Genomic DNA, 17,520 nt, shown 5'->3' with positions numbered 1-17,520 from the left:
TTCCAGAGATAAATACCTGCTGGGAGAATCTTATGATTAATGGCCTTGTGTTGCTAAAATCCAGCAGACCTGGAGCCCATCTAGCTCCCAAGTGTTCTGTGTGCTGGGAGGGGACCCCTAGAGGTATTCATTACCTGTGCCAGGCCTTGTCCTGAGAATACCACACAAGTCTCCCACAAACCCCACAACCAGACTCTCCCCGCCCCTCCCTTCTTTCTCTCCACACGCCTTCTGAGTGAAAGGACTCTGTTGCACAAAGACAGTATTTCTCTGAGCCAGTTTCTGGTAGGTGAAGCTTTGTGTTTTGATAAAAGCATGAAAACTTGTAAAGGAGATGTCACACATTTTTCACTTCTTCTGTCATTTATTTTCACAAAATCAGCATCACAAAACACTTCATAAGGAAATATTAATTAACATATGCTTGCTCCTGGCTTGTAGCAGCTTTTTCACATTAAAGGGTCTACCTGCAGACCTGCTTCACCGCCTGTGAAGGGACTCCCCTTTAGGTGGGGAGCCGGGGGCTCAAACCGGGATCCTTATGCCAGTCCTTGCGCTTTGCCATACGTGCGCTTAAGCTTTCCAGATTCTTTTTTTTTTTTTTTTAACCAGAGCACTGCTCAGCTCTGGCTTATGGCAGTGTGGGGGATTGAACCTGGGACTTGAGAGCCTCAGGCATGAAAGTCTCTTTGCATAACCATTATGCTGTACCCCCACCCGCTTTCCAGATTTTTAATGCCTGTTGCCTTGGAAAACCAGTTCTAATTATATTGCAAACACTCGTTAGTGCCATCATCTTCTTCTTCTTCCTCTTCTTCCTCTTTTTTTTTTTTTTTTGTCATTTAAATATTTTATACATGTAGTCCGGGAGGTGGTGCAGTAATAAAGCTTTAAACTCTCAAGCATGAGGTCCCAAGTTCGACCCCCGGCAGCACATGTGCCAGAGTGATGTCTGGTTCTTTCTCTCCTATCTTTCTCATAAATAAATAAAATATTTAAAAATATATATATATTATACATTCTTCACTAACATTTTAATAGATTGTAATCTTTAATGTATGATGTTTTAGTAAATAGTAAAGCAGTGATTTAGGGTGGGGTTTTGTATGTGTGTGTTTGGGTTTTGTTTGTTTTGTTCTGTTTTACTTTTGTCTTTGGGGTAGCTATTAGCTTTTTGTGATTAAAAGCACACTGGGGGGGTCAGAAGACAGCTGGCTTTATTTTATATGAGAATCCATACCCTCTCTGAGCCCCAGGTGTCTTTATCTGCATAGTGAGGATAGTAATGACTGCTTCCAGTTGACTGCCAGGACCAAGAGGGAGTAACTGCAAACTGAACTTCCTTTTTCTCCTCCTAGGTACTGATGAGGAAAAATGAAAATCAATGAATTAATTAATTAATTAAAATCAGGCTCCCAATTCCTACCTGTTCTCCTTTCCAGAAAAAAGGATTCCTATTGCAATATCTTACTCTCAGTACAAGAAAGATCTGACAGAAGATAAGAAGATCCTGTTGGCTGCCATGTGCCATGTCATCAAAGGAGAGAAACTCCTAGTAGAGAAGGACATTACTCTGGAGGACTTCATCACCATTAAGGTGATTTCTTCCCACATTCACTACCTTGTGCCTAGAAGGCTTCCTTCAGGACAGGGGAAGGAGGCGTTTTTTTTTTTTTTTTTTTTTTTTTTTTTTAACTGCAGCTTCGGTGCTCTGGGCTGGAGATGAGTGTTGTGGGTGTGGGTTGGACATAATGACCGGAACTCAATAGTGAGGTGTGTGGACATGATGCACGGCCTGCCCTTTGGCCCAGCCAGGATCACAAGTTTCCCGAGGGAGTGAGGAGTGATGACGACTCATGGATATTGTTCCCTGCAGGTGTTGGGCCCAGCCACAGTGGGAGTTGCTGTTCTGGTGCAAGTGATGGTGGCCAATCCCCTCTTTGAAAGAGTACAAGACTGTAAGCTGATGGTGGAGGGCAGTGGCCTTCTCCAGGAACAGCTCAGCATTGAGTAAGTGCCAGCCTGGGCTTGGGAGGGAGCAGGAGGGAAGAAGGGGAGGGGAGAGTGGAGACACTACCTTCCTTATAAAGATGGGCCATCAATGGGGCCCAAGAAGTGTTAAAGTGGATGGGCCCTGAGTTTGACTCCAGCATCCCATGTGCCAGAGTACTGCTCTGGTTCTCTTCCTCTGTCTCTCTCTCTCTCTTATTAACAACTACATCTGTTTAAAAGTAGGCTATAGAGGGAGTTGGGTGCTAGCACAGTGGGTTAAGCAGAGGTGGTGCAAAGCGCAAGGACCAGCATAAGGATCCCGGTTCGAGCCCCCAGCTCCCCACCTGCAGGGGAGTCACTTCACAGGTGGTGAAGCAGGTCTGCAGGTGCTTATCTTTCTCTCTCCCTCTCTGTCTTCCCTTCCTCTCTCCATTTCTCTCTGTCCTACTCAACAACAACAATAATAATAACTACAACAATAAAAAAACAAGAGCAACAAAAGGGAATAAATAAATAAATATTTTTTAAAGTAGGCTATAGAGAAGAAATAGTGGAATATGAGAAGAAATCTGGATTTCCAGTCCACCGCCTTCATTCATCTACTCATCCATTTAATCCTTTACTTACTCAAGCACATAATTCACTCACTCATTTATTCATTCATATCTTCACTCATTTAACCATTTACTTATTCATCACTCACTGTCTTGTTTCTCCTCTTTCAGGAGTTCATTACTTCACTCTTTTACTCATAGTTTTACTCCTTCATTCACATATTCATTTGTCTAATTCAAGTCAGTTTTGACTGGTTCATTCATCTACTCAGTCTCCCTTTAATATTCTCACTCAACCATTTATTCATTCATTGACTTGCTCACTCATTCACTTGAGTGCTATTCATTCATGCATTCATTTATCTCCTCATTCATTCTTAATCATTCAGTCATCCATATGACCTTTGCTGTGAACCACATGCCAAGTTTCAGGGGCACCAAGATGAACAGATGGGGATCTTCCTGGATCCTGAACATCCTCAAATAAAGATGCTGTGGCTTGTGCAAACAGAGGGATGGACCCCCAAGGTCTGGGCAGTCAGAAGCAGCCTTGATTGAGTCCTGATGGAAAGAGAGGGGGGGGGGGGTTTGATGTTCACACTGGCTTTTAAATGAACTGAAGAGCCTTTCAAGCACTCAGCAGGATGATGGTCTTCCCTGCAAGGGGCCTCCATGGCTGGTATAGTTAGGGAAGGTCTCCTAGGGAAAGAGAGAGAGAGAGAGAGAGAAAGAGAGAGAGAGAGAAGCTTTGTCTGGGCCATGATTGTGGTTGGAATTGGAAGAGCATCCTCATTGTAGGAACAGTGCAAACACACAGAGGAGGGATACCCAAGGTATGCTCAGGGCACAGGGAGGCTGACCTGGCTGTCTGGAAAGTAGTGGATGGGGGGGGCATGAAGACCATGCTTGAGGACCCAAGTTGGAGGCCCTACTCCTCACCTGCAGAGAGAAGCTTCACAAGCAGTGAAGCAGGTCTGAAGGTGTTTCTCTTTCTCTCTAGCTCTCTATCTCTTCCTCCCCTCTCAATTTTTATCTGTCCAAATACATTAATAGGAAAAATAACCACCAGGAGCAATGGCTTCATCATGCAGGCACTGAACCCCAGTGATAATACTGGTGTCAATATAAAAAAAAATATAAAATAAAAAAGTGATGGATGGGGAAGGCCAATCTGGAAGTATATTGATTGAGGCTTGAATGTTAAGTCACATGTGTGAACCTGATCCCAAGGGCATTGAAGAGGTAGGCAAGAAAAAGGCTGATGGTCTGCCTGTCTCCCACCCTTTTCCCCAGTGTACCCAGCTTGGGGCCCCAAGAGAAGACCTCAGTCCAGTTTAGCATCACCCCGTCCAAGAGTGGCCCCAGGCAACTGCAGGTGGACTTCATCAGCCCCCACTTCCCAGATGTCAAGGGCTTCATGATCATCGACGTGGCTATCGCTAAGTGACAACCCACCAGGAGCTGAGGCGGGAGAAGATGATGCTCTTCCTCTTCCTGTCAGTTTCTTTGTCCTTCCCTTATGGGAGCCAGGAGGTCTGGGTTCCTGTTCTGTTTCATCTTCTACCTCACTCTGTGAACTTCAAGTTCTTCCCCTCCTGGGCCTCAGTTTCCCAATCTGTCAAATGAAGTGTTAGACTCTGTGATCCTTAAGCTTTCTGTCAATAATGGATGATGTGAAGAAACTCCTACACATCCACCCATCACTCTTGTTGCTAGGAGGTTTACTTCAGAACCCCCATCCCCATCCTCACTCCCTGCTACGCCACACCCCCCCACACACATACACACACACCTCCAGCTCTGCCACCTCCTACAAGTCATCCTGACTGGCTCCTAGACTCCGACTCTTTAATCTTGGCAATGTTCTGTCCATTTCCAGACCCCTAAATCTCCCCCCACCTCTGCATAGAACCCAAAACATCAATTGCCTCAATATTCCTATCATGCATAGAGGCAAGACCCTGGCCTTAGACTGCCGCATGAGCTACAGGCAGAATCAGTGTTTATATGTGGCATTTAGAACTATCTAAGTTTTAAAATTACTCAATCTGAAATTATGGGAGACATTTTCCTCAATGAAGATGCAGGCCCAGCATCAGAGAGACTGCTGCTACCCAGGACAAACGGAAGAAAGAGGCAAAGCCATCTGCCTCAAGTGCATCTGGGCACTGCAGTCCCAAATCCTACCAAGTTGCAGCTCCTCAGAACACAATAGTGTGGGCTTTGTATGCTGTCACCAGCAGCTGACATTGTGCTCAGTCACAGTCTTTTGTCCTGTCAAAACAGGACAGAGACCTCTGGGAAGAAGATGAGAGTGGAGATCACCAAGCAATGAAGGATCCACACCAGATGTGAAAATCAACTCAAGATAAGCCCTAGACAGGAAAGGAGATCCTGATTAATCATATAATTTAAGTAATCCACACACAACTAGGAAGATTCACCTACAGCAAGACACTCCTGGAGACAAATGGAGTGATAATAATTCCATAGGATTTTTGAAACATTGGGCCCAGCATCTACATGGACAGGGTCTGATGGATGAGCCTGATCGAAGCCTCAGTGAAGCATTTCTCTGATGACTCCACACGGCATGGGAACAGTTTGAGAATCCATATCAGTGGAGGTATTTAGAGTCAGGCTCTAGGACTGCCTCAGTTTCAAGACCCCCTTTCCAAGCCCCAGCTTTGGTGGCTTATTTCTTGTAAGGGGATCACAGGGCATCAGAGCAGGCAGCCATTTCCTAGAGGCATAGGGGCAGCAAGGGGCTGAAACAATCAGGAGAGGAGCTCCCTCTCTTAGGACACAGGACACACTTTTCACCAGGGATGCTCTGTCATCTGAGGATCTGAGGTGGTTTCCCCTTATGCTAGCTCACATACATCCCACCCCCATTCTTCCAGCAAATGCCAGATGCCTCTCTTCCTCTAGCTTAGCCGTCCCAGGTTGGCTTTCCCTGGAAACTGATTCTGAGATGAAGTTGGAGGTGCAGGGTTATGGAGCAAAATGAGGAAACAGAAGAGAGCAGAGTGGGGGTGAGTGGGGGAGAAAGAATCCATGATGCAGGCCCAGTGACAGCTCAGTCCAGTCCATGGGCAGGTCAGCAGTGAGCCTGGCCTCCTAGACTGTGTGTGTGTGTGTGTGTGTGTGTGTGTGTGTGTGTGTGTGTGTGTGTGTGTTTATGTGTGTGTAAGTAGTTGAAATTGAGGCAGGCCACTCCTTGACCGTTGGCACCTTTCAACCGAACTGCCATAACATCTCACAGGTTAGCCTGTAGGTTAGTCCAGCCCCAAGTGAAAGCAGAGACCAGTGAGAGGGCCCCAGTCAGATGACCCAGGCAGGAACAGTGAGAGAGGACAACACACTCTGGCCATACTATGACAATGTCCTTTGTTAGAGACAAAGCAAACAGATCACTCAACACTAAGCCAAACCTAGAACTGGATGACCCTGGGGCCCCAGAAGGGCACCAGCAGGAGACCTGTTCCTGAGGTGGTGGGAGCCCACGCCTCTCCTTGAGTTCTCTTGGTCTTTTAAAGCTATTCCCTTCTTGGAAGCTCAGCCAGTCATCAATGCTTTCTCATGTCAGAAGGATCCCAACCTTCAGCATGGGTAAAGAAAAGTCTGATAATTTTTTTGTCTCTTTACTTTGTTTTGTGTTTTGTTTTTATTTTTGTTTTCCAGAGCACTGCTCAGCTCTGGTTTATAGCAGTACAAGAGATAGAACCTGAGACTTTGGAGCCTCAAGTATGAGTCTCTTCGCATAACCATTATGTTATCTACCCTACTTGGTAAGGTCTTACTGCTGAGGACCAGAGAATAGATATTCTAGACTTTGTTGGCCATGCAAGTCTTCATTCCAACTTCTCTCCCTCTGCTTTTAGACCAAGAATGCAGCCATAAAGCTTGTGAATTCAGATGTATCTGTTGCAATAAAGCTTCATTTACAAAAATAGGTGGCCTGTCAGGTTTGACTTCCACCTTGTGGTTTGCTGATCCTGCTGCCCAACACCGCCTCAGCTGTCACTCCAGGATTGAGTTCTGACAACAATAGTACCCCAGCCTGGCGCTAAGCCCAAACACAGGCAGAGGCCAAGCCCTGAGCAGGCCCTGAAGCAGGACTCAAGTGAGATCTTAGTCTGTGCCCATGACCTGGACAGAGCCATGATTTACAGTCCTGACCATTCAGACAGGGTCAAGACCTCGGTACTAGAATGAGCCCTAAATCTCATTTATTTTTATTTATAAAATGGAAACACTGACAACAACATAGGATAAGAGGGGTACAATTCCACACAATACCCACCACCAGAACTCCATATCCCATTCTCTCCCCTGATAGCTTTCCTATTCTTCAACCCTCTGGGAGTATGGTGAGCCCTAAATCTTGGCATCACCATGAGTCCATGGCTTGACTCTTGCCCTAGACTGACTTCTGACCCCAAGACAAGCTATAATTCATCTTCATACTAAGTTCTAATGCCACACTGAGGTCTCATCTCAACCTCTCACTAAATCATAACCCCAGACTGAACTCTGATCCTGAGCTTAGTACTGGTAGGAATGGTTCATCTCTACTCAACTGAGGCAAGCTAGGGCAGCTCCAAAGGGAGCCAGGATCCACTGAAGGTCTGTTTGCTAACGTGTCTAACTATCATCTAACCCCCATGCTGGTACTATCAACAAAACACCAGCTCACTCCCACTCTGTGTTACCTGGGCTCCACAGGTTTGTGTTTGGGTTACAAAGGCAAGTAGCTCCAGTGAGTGACAGATGGAAGCCACACTGCCTTTACAACCAGGCTTGGAAGTCACTCAGGGCATGTCTGTCAATGTTGTATTCTTCAAAGGAGTTACACTGTTATTCTCAGTTTCAAGGGAAGGGAAAAATATATCCTGGTAAGAAGAGATTGCAGAACTGGAGATATTGCTGTTGTTATTTCTAGAACTATACAGTCACTCATACTGTCTCCTGCTGTCTCCATACTGTCTTCTTAAGCCTCTACAAATTCTCAAGGTATCCTGTACCTCCCTGTCTGGCCTCACTCTTATATCCTCTCTGATTTACTCTTAATTTTACTCCAATGCCTTTGGTATAAGTCAGTAAGAGTCAATTTTGTTTGCTTATAACCAAGAAACCTGATTCATACAGGCACTGAAGCAAAAATAAACTTGAGATGTTCAAAGAACAGAGTGAAAATCAATTTGTCTACATTGTCCTATAACTCATTACCTTCTTCTTGACTTTGTTCCGTAGCCCTGACCTTAAGTCCCAGATGGCAGCCAACTAGAGGCATCCAAAGACCAATATCTTGACCATGACACCTCTAATAACTTCTCATTCAAGTCATCTTTTCAGGTTTCTGCAAGCCTAAAAGGCTGCCCTTGGGAAAATCCCTGACCTTATATTCGTTGGCCAGGCAGAGTGCCTTATTAGATACTTTCTTAAGTTGAAACATTCAAGGCAGAGGAGTGCTTATGGTAGTGACAGTGCTTGTATTAGAGTTCCTCACAGAAACAGCACCAAATAGGATGTCTATATTGGACTTGTCATTCTTCATGACTGTGTAAGCCAGTGTCTTAACTATATAGCTAGTTGGTATCAGTGAGCAATGAGAAAAAAAAATATATATATATGTATATATACATATATGTATATTTACAACCACTGAAGACCTGGAGAGATAGTATAATAGTTATGCAAAAGACTTCCATGCCTGAGGCTCCAAGATCCCAGGTTCAATCCCCAGCTACCATAAATTACCATAAACCAGAGCTGAGTAGTGCTCTGGTCTCTCTATATCTCTATGTGTATCTTTCTCTCAGTATCTCTCTCATTAAAAATAAATAAATGAAATGTTTAAAAAGAAAGAAGAAGAGAAAGAAATAGCATTTACAACCACTAAAAATACTGACAAAACATCTATGGTTTATATGCTAAAAATTATAAAATTCAGGCTCAAGAAATATAGAAGCCCCAAATAAATGAAGTGATAAGGACATTTCCATGAACTGGAAGGCTCAGCACAGTTAAGTCAGTTCTTCCAGATTGATATACAGCTTTGATGAAATTTCTTACCAAAATTACAGCAAGAAAAATAATAGACTTTATCAAAATTCAAAACTTTTGTTCTGCAGAAGATCCTATAAAAGGATGAAACAATGACCTACATGTTAAAAATATGGTCGAAAATAACTTATCTGACACAGAACTAGTATCTAAGCTATACAGGAGTTTCAAAATTCAACAGTGAAATCAATCTTTTTAAAAAAATTTTTTAATTATCTTTATTTATTTGATAGAGACAGCCAGAAATCAAGAGGAAGTGGGAGATAGGGAGATAGGAAAGAGACAGAGAAACACCTGCAGCCCTGCTTCACCACTTGTGAAGCTTCCTCCCTGCAGGTGGGGACCAGGGGCTTGAACCTGGGTCCTTGCACAATGTAACATGTGCGCTCAACCGGGTATGCCACCACCCAGCCCCTCCCCTTTTTTTAAGCAAGAGCACTGTTTAGCACTGGCTCATGGTAGTTCTGGAGACTGAACCAGGAAACTCGGACCCTCAAGCAAGAATGTCTTTTGCATAGCCATTAGGCTATCTCCCTGGCCCCAGTAAAATCAAACTAATTTAAAAAATGGGCAAAAGACATAAAATTTTCATGAAGAGCTATATAGATGGCAAATATGTATATCAAAAGACACTCCTTATTATCCCATTTGAGAAATACAAATCAAAACCACAATATGATATCACTATATATACCAACAGAATAGCTAAAAAAAAAAAAAAAAACACTAAATGTCACGAGTCAAATGATAATTAGGACATAGAGAAGCTTATTCTGATCTTTATCTGTGTATATCTTTCTATCTATATCTCTCTCATTAAAAATTAAGTAAAAAGTAAAAACATCAGAGCACTACTCAGTTCTGGTTTAGGGTGGTGCTAGGGATTGAACCTGGGAGCTCAGAGCCTCAGGCATGAAAGTTTTTTACATAACCATTATGCTGTCTCCCTGGCCCAAAGTGTCTTATTTCTTTGTTAAAGACTAGACATTACAACTTTGAACTCTGGTCCTCCCTCAGGATGAGTGGTTATTACTACTGTTTATTCTTTGTATCCTGGATTTATTTGTCATGATTCTTTGTTTGGAGTCTATTTCCCTCACATTGTATGATGGCTGATGTTGCTGCTTTTATATATATTATTTTAATAAGAGAAATTGAGAGAGGCAGAGAGACCAGAGCACTGCTCAGCTCTGGCTGGTGGTACTGGGGATTGAACCTAGGACCTCAGAGCCTCAGAACCTCAGAGCCTCAGGCATGAGAGCCTTTTGCAGAACCATTATACTATCTCCCCAGTCCTTTTCTTTTTATTATTATTGTTAAACTTTACTTCCTAGAGGTCACCTCCCTGATTAGCAGATGATCACTGGGGCTGTGCTTAAGCACTCTGAGCCAGTCAAGGATAATGAATCTCTGGGTGGTTTGGGGGATATGTTGAAAGTTCAAACAATTTACAACTGGGCCCCATCTTTCAGGATCTCTTTTGTAACATTGCAAACAGTGCAGGTGCAGCAAGGGAAGAGCAGTCAGCTGGTGGCCCTCTGGTCGCTCCTCAGATGCTCATAGCCTTGGCCACAGGCACAACCTTCCAGACTGCCAGGGAGAAGTGGGATCTCATCAAGACGCACTCTGACTGAGTCCTGACTGTCTCTTCCTAAATTCCTGACCACTCTACCCGTCTATTGTATATACAAATTGTACGATGCTACTGAACTGCTGTGAAGTTGGCCTCTCTGTTTGCCACTTGGTGTTACTGCTGTCTGCTTTCACACAGTGCTGGGCAACAAATCCAGAATCTTGTACATGCACAGCATGTTCTCTACCACTGAGTCACCTCCCCGGCCCAACTTCTGTTATATTTATTTATGAGAGAAAGCAACAGAGACCTGAGGGGGGGAGCTCAGCATGTAGAATGCATGAGTTGCATGTGTGAGGCCCTGAGTTTGATCTCCAGCATCACAGGAGAGCACTGAGTATAACACCGATGGAAGAACTCTATCGATATAAAGAAGCCTAGCTTTTGATGTCTCTCCCTCCCTTCCCCCCCACCACCAAAGTATAAAACAAAATAAGAAATTGGGTCCAGTGCAGACTACACACAGAAGCCAGAACCAGAAGACAATTCTCCCTACAATATCTCTCTAGCACCCTCTACTTACTGGTATAAGCATCATGCCAGCTGACAAAAAAAAAAAAAAAATTTTGCATCTAGCTAGCTACAGAAGGTTAGATCTGGAGTAGAGATGCAATAAATTGATGACTGGCATTGGGACTTTCTGAATGTTCTCTAAAAAAATAAGGCACACTCTCCCCTAGGTATGTCTACCCCACCTCCCCCTTCTAGAATATAATTACTGGTACTCTAATCTTTTTTAATTTTTCTACACCAATGATATCTGCATGACTTACTGCCTTACTTAAGAGATTTCTGCTTAATTTGCTATCCATAAGGACCTTTTCTGACCATCTCATAGAACTTTCTGTCTCCCTCTTCCAGCTTTATTTCTCTCAGTCATTACTAGCATATTTAGCAGTCATTACTAGCATATTTTTGTATATTAATTATTGTCCATCTTCTCCCTGCTAGAGTCTAAGTTTATCAGGCACAGATAATTCTTCTATTTTGTCCACTCCTGTATACCCAGCAGAGTTACGCAGAACAGTACCAGTACATAGCAGGCTTACAACAAAAACTGAATGATGAGTGAATGAATTGTAGTAAACTAAGAACATCCGGGAAGAGAACAAGTACCAGCCAGAACCGCGCCTAGGCACTGCCACCATTAACATGACAGCAAATTGCTTTTAGACTTTCTTCAACGTGAATTAAAAATTAATTTTATAGAACTTAACATTTTATTTTTTGATATTTTAATTTATTATTGGATAGAAACAGAGAAATATTGAGACAGGAGTGGGATATAGAAAAGGGAAAGAGAGAGACACCTACAGCCCTGTTTCACCACTTGTGAAGCTTTCCCCCTGCAGGTGGAGACCAGGGGCTTGAACTTGGGTCCTTGCACACTATGTGTGTGCTTAACCAGGTACGCCACCGCCTGGCCCCAGAACTTAACATTTTACACAGAAGTGTATTCACATAGGGGTAAGAGATAGCTCACTAGGTAAGGCATGTGTCTTGCCCAGGTTTGAACCCGCAACCACATGGGAGGTGTCATGTGATGTCTCTCCTCTGTCTCTCCGTGATCCCCCGTCTTAATGAAAAAGCAGCCCTAAGCAGTGAGATTGTGTTCATATGAAGCTGCAATATGATAATAATGTCAAATATTTATTGACTACTTGCTCTGTGCTAACCGTACTATGTATATCACTTCATCCACTCTTCAGTGAGGTGAGGTTCTACCATGCTGTAGTAAAGTCTTGACCGCAATGGCTGGTGATGCTGGTACTGAAACATACAGGTTGTAAAAACATACAAGTTGTTGATTACAAACAACAAAACAAGCAAAAAACCTGGCTTTTTTTTTTCTGTTGAACTGCGGACAACCACCAAGTTCCACTCCTCATTTCATTCTTGCCCCACACCAGCAGGAGTCCAAAAGAAAGTCAATGGACTCCCTACGTTGGCACCTGGCACCGGCGGGAAGCTCAGAGCATGCGTAACCTTCCCTCCCTCAGGCTCCTCACAGCTGCACCCCTTGAAGCCAATGAAACAGGCCTGTCACCCCTCCTTACTCTCACACAGTATTTTCTGACTTGAATGGGAGCCTGTCCTACCTTCCCCAGAAAACTTTATTTCTCGGTCATCAGTCATTCATAACCTCTTGGTGCATGTGTAAATCAGTCTGATAGCCAAACCAAATTTGGGTAAGGGAATTGACCCCACCCTTTATGAAGCAATAAGATACACCTTACATTTTACAAATAAGAAAAAGGGCTTTACAAAGTTCTCACTCATTCAAGAGTACACAGAGCAAAGGGTAGCAGCATGGATGAGCCCCTACTCTAAGAATGGAAAAAGGAGTTCATAGAAAAAATGCTTTTAAATGTGAAAAATCGCTAAGTAGCCTTCCTTATAACTTTTTCTTTTTTTATTGCCACCAGGATTATCAATGGAGTTCTGTGTCTACACTGTGAATCCACTACTTATGGCAGCCATTTTTCATATATATATATATATATATATATATATATATATATATATATTCACTTTTGTTGCCCTTGTTGTTTTGTTGTAGTTATTATTGATGTCGTTGTTGGATAGGACAGAGAGAAATGGAGAGAGGAGGGGAAGACAGAGAGGGAGAGAGAAAGACAGACACCTGCAGACCTGCTTCACCGCCTGTGAAGCAACTCCCCTGCAGGTGGGGAGCTGGAGGTCCGAACCGGGATCCTTATGCTGGTCCTTGCGCTTTGCACCACATGCGCTTAACCTGCTGCGCTACCGCCTCTTTTTTTTTTTTTTCAAGATAGAGATAGGGAGACACTTATGGCAGTGTTTCACTGCTCATAAGCTTTCCCCCCCTGTATGTGGAGATCAAGGGTTTGAACCCTGGTCCTTGCACATGGTAATGTGTGTACTCAGCCCAGTGTGTGCCACCAGCCAGCCCCGACCCCTTATAACTTAATATATGGAGACTGGGCCAGGGTGATAAGTCTGTAATGTTATAGAGCTGTGCTTTCAAGGCTAAAGAGGGATAGGGCTTGGCACCTTTTTTTTTTTTTTTGCTTCCAGGGTTATCACAGGGGCTCATTGCCTGCACTAAGAACCCATTGCTCCTGGAGGCCATCTTTCCTGTTTTTGTTGGCCTTATTATTGCTGTTGTTGTTGGATAGGACAAAGAAATCAAGAGAGGAGGGAAATACAGAGAGGGGGAAAGAAAGACAGACACCTGCTTCACTGTTGCAAAGTGACCCCCCTGCAGGTGGGGAGCCAGGAACTCTAACCGGGATCTTTACATGAGTCCTTGCGCTCCGCACTATGTGTACTTAGCCCAGTGCACTACCGCCCAGCCCCCTTGACACACCTTTAAATAAGAAGCATTTTATTTTTGTATCAATCTCTATAGAAAACTAAAATGCAGGGGGCCCAGATGGTGGCCCACCTGGTTAAGTGCATGTATTACAGTATGCAAGGACCCAGGTTCAAGCCCCTGGTCCCTACCTACAGAAGTTTCATGAGTGGTGAAGCCGGACTGCAGGTGTCTGTCTCTTTCCCTATTTCCCCCTCCCCTCTCAATTTCTCTCTGCCTTTATCCAATAATAAATACATTTTTTAAAAGGAAACTAGGATACAGAATATGAGGAAAAAGGAAAACAACTCATAACCCCAACAACCTGTAAGTGAGCACGTTTATCGTCCCCTTCCGCTTCTCTTGACAGAGTGATGCTGCCTCCTGGTGGACCTTTCAAAGTATTTTTTTTTTTTTTTTTACTACTGTATTGTTTATTTGCTGTTGAGATACATGATTTCTTTTCTTTTTTTAAATTTTTATTACCTTTATTTATTGGATAGACAGCCACAAATCAAGAGTGAAGCGGGGGATAGAGAGGAAGAAAGAAAGACACCTGCAGCACTGCTTCACCATTCACAAAGCTTTCCCCCTGCAGGTGGGGACCAGGGACTTGAACCTGGGTCCTTGCACATTGTAACATGTGCGCTCAAACAGGTGCACCACCACCCAGCCCCCTCATTTAAGTTTTTTATAGTGTTCTCAATACATTAGTGAGGACATTCACACACATGGTTCAGTATCTTTAAAGTTCTATTCCTTTTTTTTTTTTTAATTTTTTATTTAAGAAAGGATTAGTGAACAAAAACATAAGGTAGGAGGGGTACAACTCCACACAATTCCCACCACCCAATCCCCATAACCCACCCCCTCCCATGGTAGCTTTCCCATTCTCTAGCCCTCTGGGAGCATGGACCCAGGGTAGTTGAGGGTTGCAGAAGGTAGAAGGTCTGGCTTCTGTAATTGCTTCCCCACTGAACATGGGCGTTGACTGGTCGGTCCATACTCCCAGTCTGCCTCTCTCTTTCCCTAGTAAGGTGTGTCTCTGGGGAAGCTGAGCTCCAGGACACATTGGTGGGGTCTTCAATCCAGGGAAGCCTGGCCAGCATCCTGGTGGCATCTGGAACCTGGTGATTGAAAAGAGAGTTAACATATGAAGCCAAACAATTTGTTGAGCTCTATTCCTTTCTTTAAAGATAGGGCCGTTTATTTTTTTGTCTAGTTGTAAGTTGTTTTTTTTTTTAATTTTTTATTTTCCCTTTTGTTGCCCTTGTTGTTTTTCATTGTTGTTGTAGTTATTGTTGTTATTGATGTCGTTGTTGTTAGATAGGACAGAGAGAAATGGAGAGAGGAGGGGAAGACAGAGAGGGGGAGAGAAAGATAAGACATCTGCAGACCTGCTTCACGGCCTGTGAAGCGACTCCCCTGCAGGTGGGGAGCCGGGGGCTCGAACCTGGATCCTTACGCTGGTCCTTGCACTTTGGGCCACGTGCACTTAACCTGCTGTGCTACCGCCCGACTCCCATAAGTTTTTTTTTTTTTAAGATTTTTTTTAATATTTATTCCTTTTTGTTGCCCTTGTTTTATTGTTGTAGTTACTATTGTCGTCATTGTTGTATAGGACAGAGAGAAATGGAGAGAGGAGGGGAAGACAGAGGGGGAGAGAAAGACACCTGCAGACCTGCTTCACCGATTGTGAAGCAACCCCCCTGCAGATGGGGAGCCGAGGGCTCGAACCAGGATCCTTACGCTGATCCTTGTACTTTGCACCACCTGGGCTTAACCCTCTGTGCTACCACCCGACTCCCAAGTTCTTTTTTTTTTTTTTTTTAAGATTTTATTTACTTATTAATGAGAAAGACACAAGAGAGAACCAGATGTCACTCTGGTACATGTGCTCCCAGGGACTGAACTCATACCTGAGAGTCCAATACTTTATCCACTGCACCACCTCCTGGACCACTAAGTTTTTTTTGTTTTTTTTTTCCAGTGTTATTGCTGGGGCTTGGTGCCTGCACTACAAATCCACTGCTCCTAGAGGATATTTTTTTCCCTTTTGTTGCCCTTGTTTATCATTGTTGGATAGGACAGAGAGAAATGGAGAGAGGAAGGGAAGACAGGGGAAAAGACACCTGCAGACTTGCTTCACTACTTGTGAAGCGACCCCCCTGCAGGTGGAGAGCTGGGGGCTCGAACCAGGATCCTTACATGTCCTTGAACTTTGCGCCATGTGAATTTAACCTGCTGCGCTACCACCTGGCCCCTGGACCACTAAATTCTTAATATAAATTCTTACTAGACCTGTGAACTAGCTCAACTTGTATTGTGAGCTGCTTTGCCATGTGTCTGACTAAGCTTTGAGCCCAGGCCCCCAGCACACTGAAGGAAGATTTGATGTTGTCTTTCAATTTCTTTACCTGTCTGTCCATATACTCTGGTTATTAAACTCAAATCATATATATATATAAAACTTCATCCCATTGTATAGGTTATCCTTTCTATTGTTGATATCCTCTAGTGCACAAAGCTTTTAATTTTAATGAAGACAGATTAATTTTGTTGTTGTTATCTGTGCTCTTAGAGTCAAAGCTGAAAATCCCCTGTAAAACCCAAGGCCTATTTACCTACTTTAGTTTTAGTTCTTGTATTTATTGATCCATTTTTAGTTATGTGGTTATCCAGTTTGCCCTAACTTTATTTACTGAACACTTATTTTCCCAGTAGATGTATTGACATTGTCAACAATCAACTACAAGTTTTCTTTCTGGATTCTCAACTCTAATCTACTGGTCTATCTACCTATCTTTGTGCAAGCACAATTTTGATTTTGTAGCAAGTTTTGACACTCAGCTTTGTCCTTTTTCAAAACTCCCTGCTATTCTGGACCCCATATAGCTTAACTTTTAAGAATCAGCTTTTCCATGTCTGGGGAAAAAAAAAGATATTTTGCTAAAAATTACATTGACTCTATAGATTACTTTGAATGTTTCCATCTCAAGTCTTCTGATTCATGTCCACCTTTCTATTTATTTAGGCTTCCTTTCAGGATGTAGTTTCTAGTATTTATCTTTCACTTTCTAGGATAAGTTGAGTCATAAGAACTATTATTTTGAATAACCTAAATGGATTTTAATTGTTGTAATACAGAAATATAATTCATGCTTGTGTGATTTCTCCCACCCTGGCCCAATTCATTTATCAGTTCTTGTGGATTTCTTGTAAATTCTTTGGGATTTACAGATTTGTAAATCTGTAGGACTTTGTCAAGTTTTTCTTCCCTTCCAATGACTCCTCTGGGTGGAACTTCCGTTACAATACTGCACAGTAGTGGTGACAAAGGGCACCTTACCTTGCTCCTGAGCTTCAGGAGTTTTTATCTTCCACTATTGAGCATATGGACTATGCACTTTTCATAAACCATTTTATTATATTCAGATAATCCATATCCCAATCTTGCCATTTTTATCAAGAAAAAGTTACAATTCTGTCAAATATTCCTTTACAATGTTATAATGATCACTTTTTTCCCCCCTTCTATTAACATGAGGTATTTCAGTGACTTTTAACCACACTCCCGGATGGAGGTAGGCAGATGCAAAGACTCTCATGCCTACAACTCCAAAGTCCCAGGTTTAATCTCCTGTACCACCATAAGCCAGAGCTGGGCAGTGCTTTGAAACAAACCACTCCCCATGCCTAAAGGAATCTATTAACACCCCCACAGAATAATCAGTTTATGCTATTCCCCAGTAAGATCCCCTCTGCATTCAGAACTGCCCTCCCACTGAACACTAGTAGTATACACCTCTTATTTCTGTCTATTAAGCTTTATGTACTGAATATAGAGTTCTGCCCCGTGACTGTTGAACAGAGTGGAAGAAATCATGGAAATCCCACAGCTCAGAGTTAGATTCAGTCAGTAAGTATGTTTCTGCTCC

The 17,520-nt window shown here is 43.1% G+C and overlaps 1 protein-coding gene across 2 annotated transcripts in view; it reads left to right on the top strand.

Annotated features, from left to right (window-relative positions):
* Positions 1 to 4,319, top strand: part of TGM6 (transglutaminase 6) — a 38,799-nt gene extending 34,480 nt beyond the window's left edge. The window contains exons 11-13 of one of the 2 annotated variants that reach the window (XM_060187469.1): positions 1,443 to 1,597; positions 1,877 to 2,010; positions 3,840 to 4,319. In XM_060187469.1, coding sequence (XP_060043452.1) covers positions 1,443 to 1,597; positions 1,877 to 2,010; positions 3,840 to 3,993 — 443 coding nt within the window. In that variant the 3' untranslated portion in view covers positions 3,994 to 4,319. Of the gene's footprint in view, positions 1 to 1,256; positions 1,359 to 1,442; positions 1,598 to 1,876; positions 2,011 to 3,839 lie in introns of those variants that run through there. The other variant, XR_009548959.1, reaches the window with a different exon arrangement.
* Positions 4,320 to 17,520: the final 13,201 nt, after the last annotated feature.

This window comes from Erinaceus europaeus, chromosome 1 (genome assembly GCF_950295315.1).
Source record: "Erinaceus europaeus chromosome 1, mEriEur2.1, whole genome shotgun sequence".
Lineage (NCBI taxonomy): Eukaryota > Metazoa > Chordata > Mammalia > Eulipotyphla > Erinaceidae > Erinaceus > Erinaceus europaeus.
The sequence above is the reverse complement of the archived record's forward strand: the minus strand, read 5'-3'. Positions and strand labels throughout refer to the sequence as shown.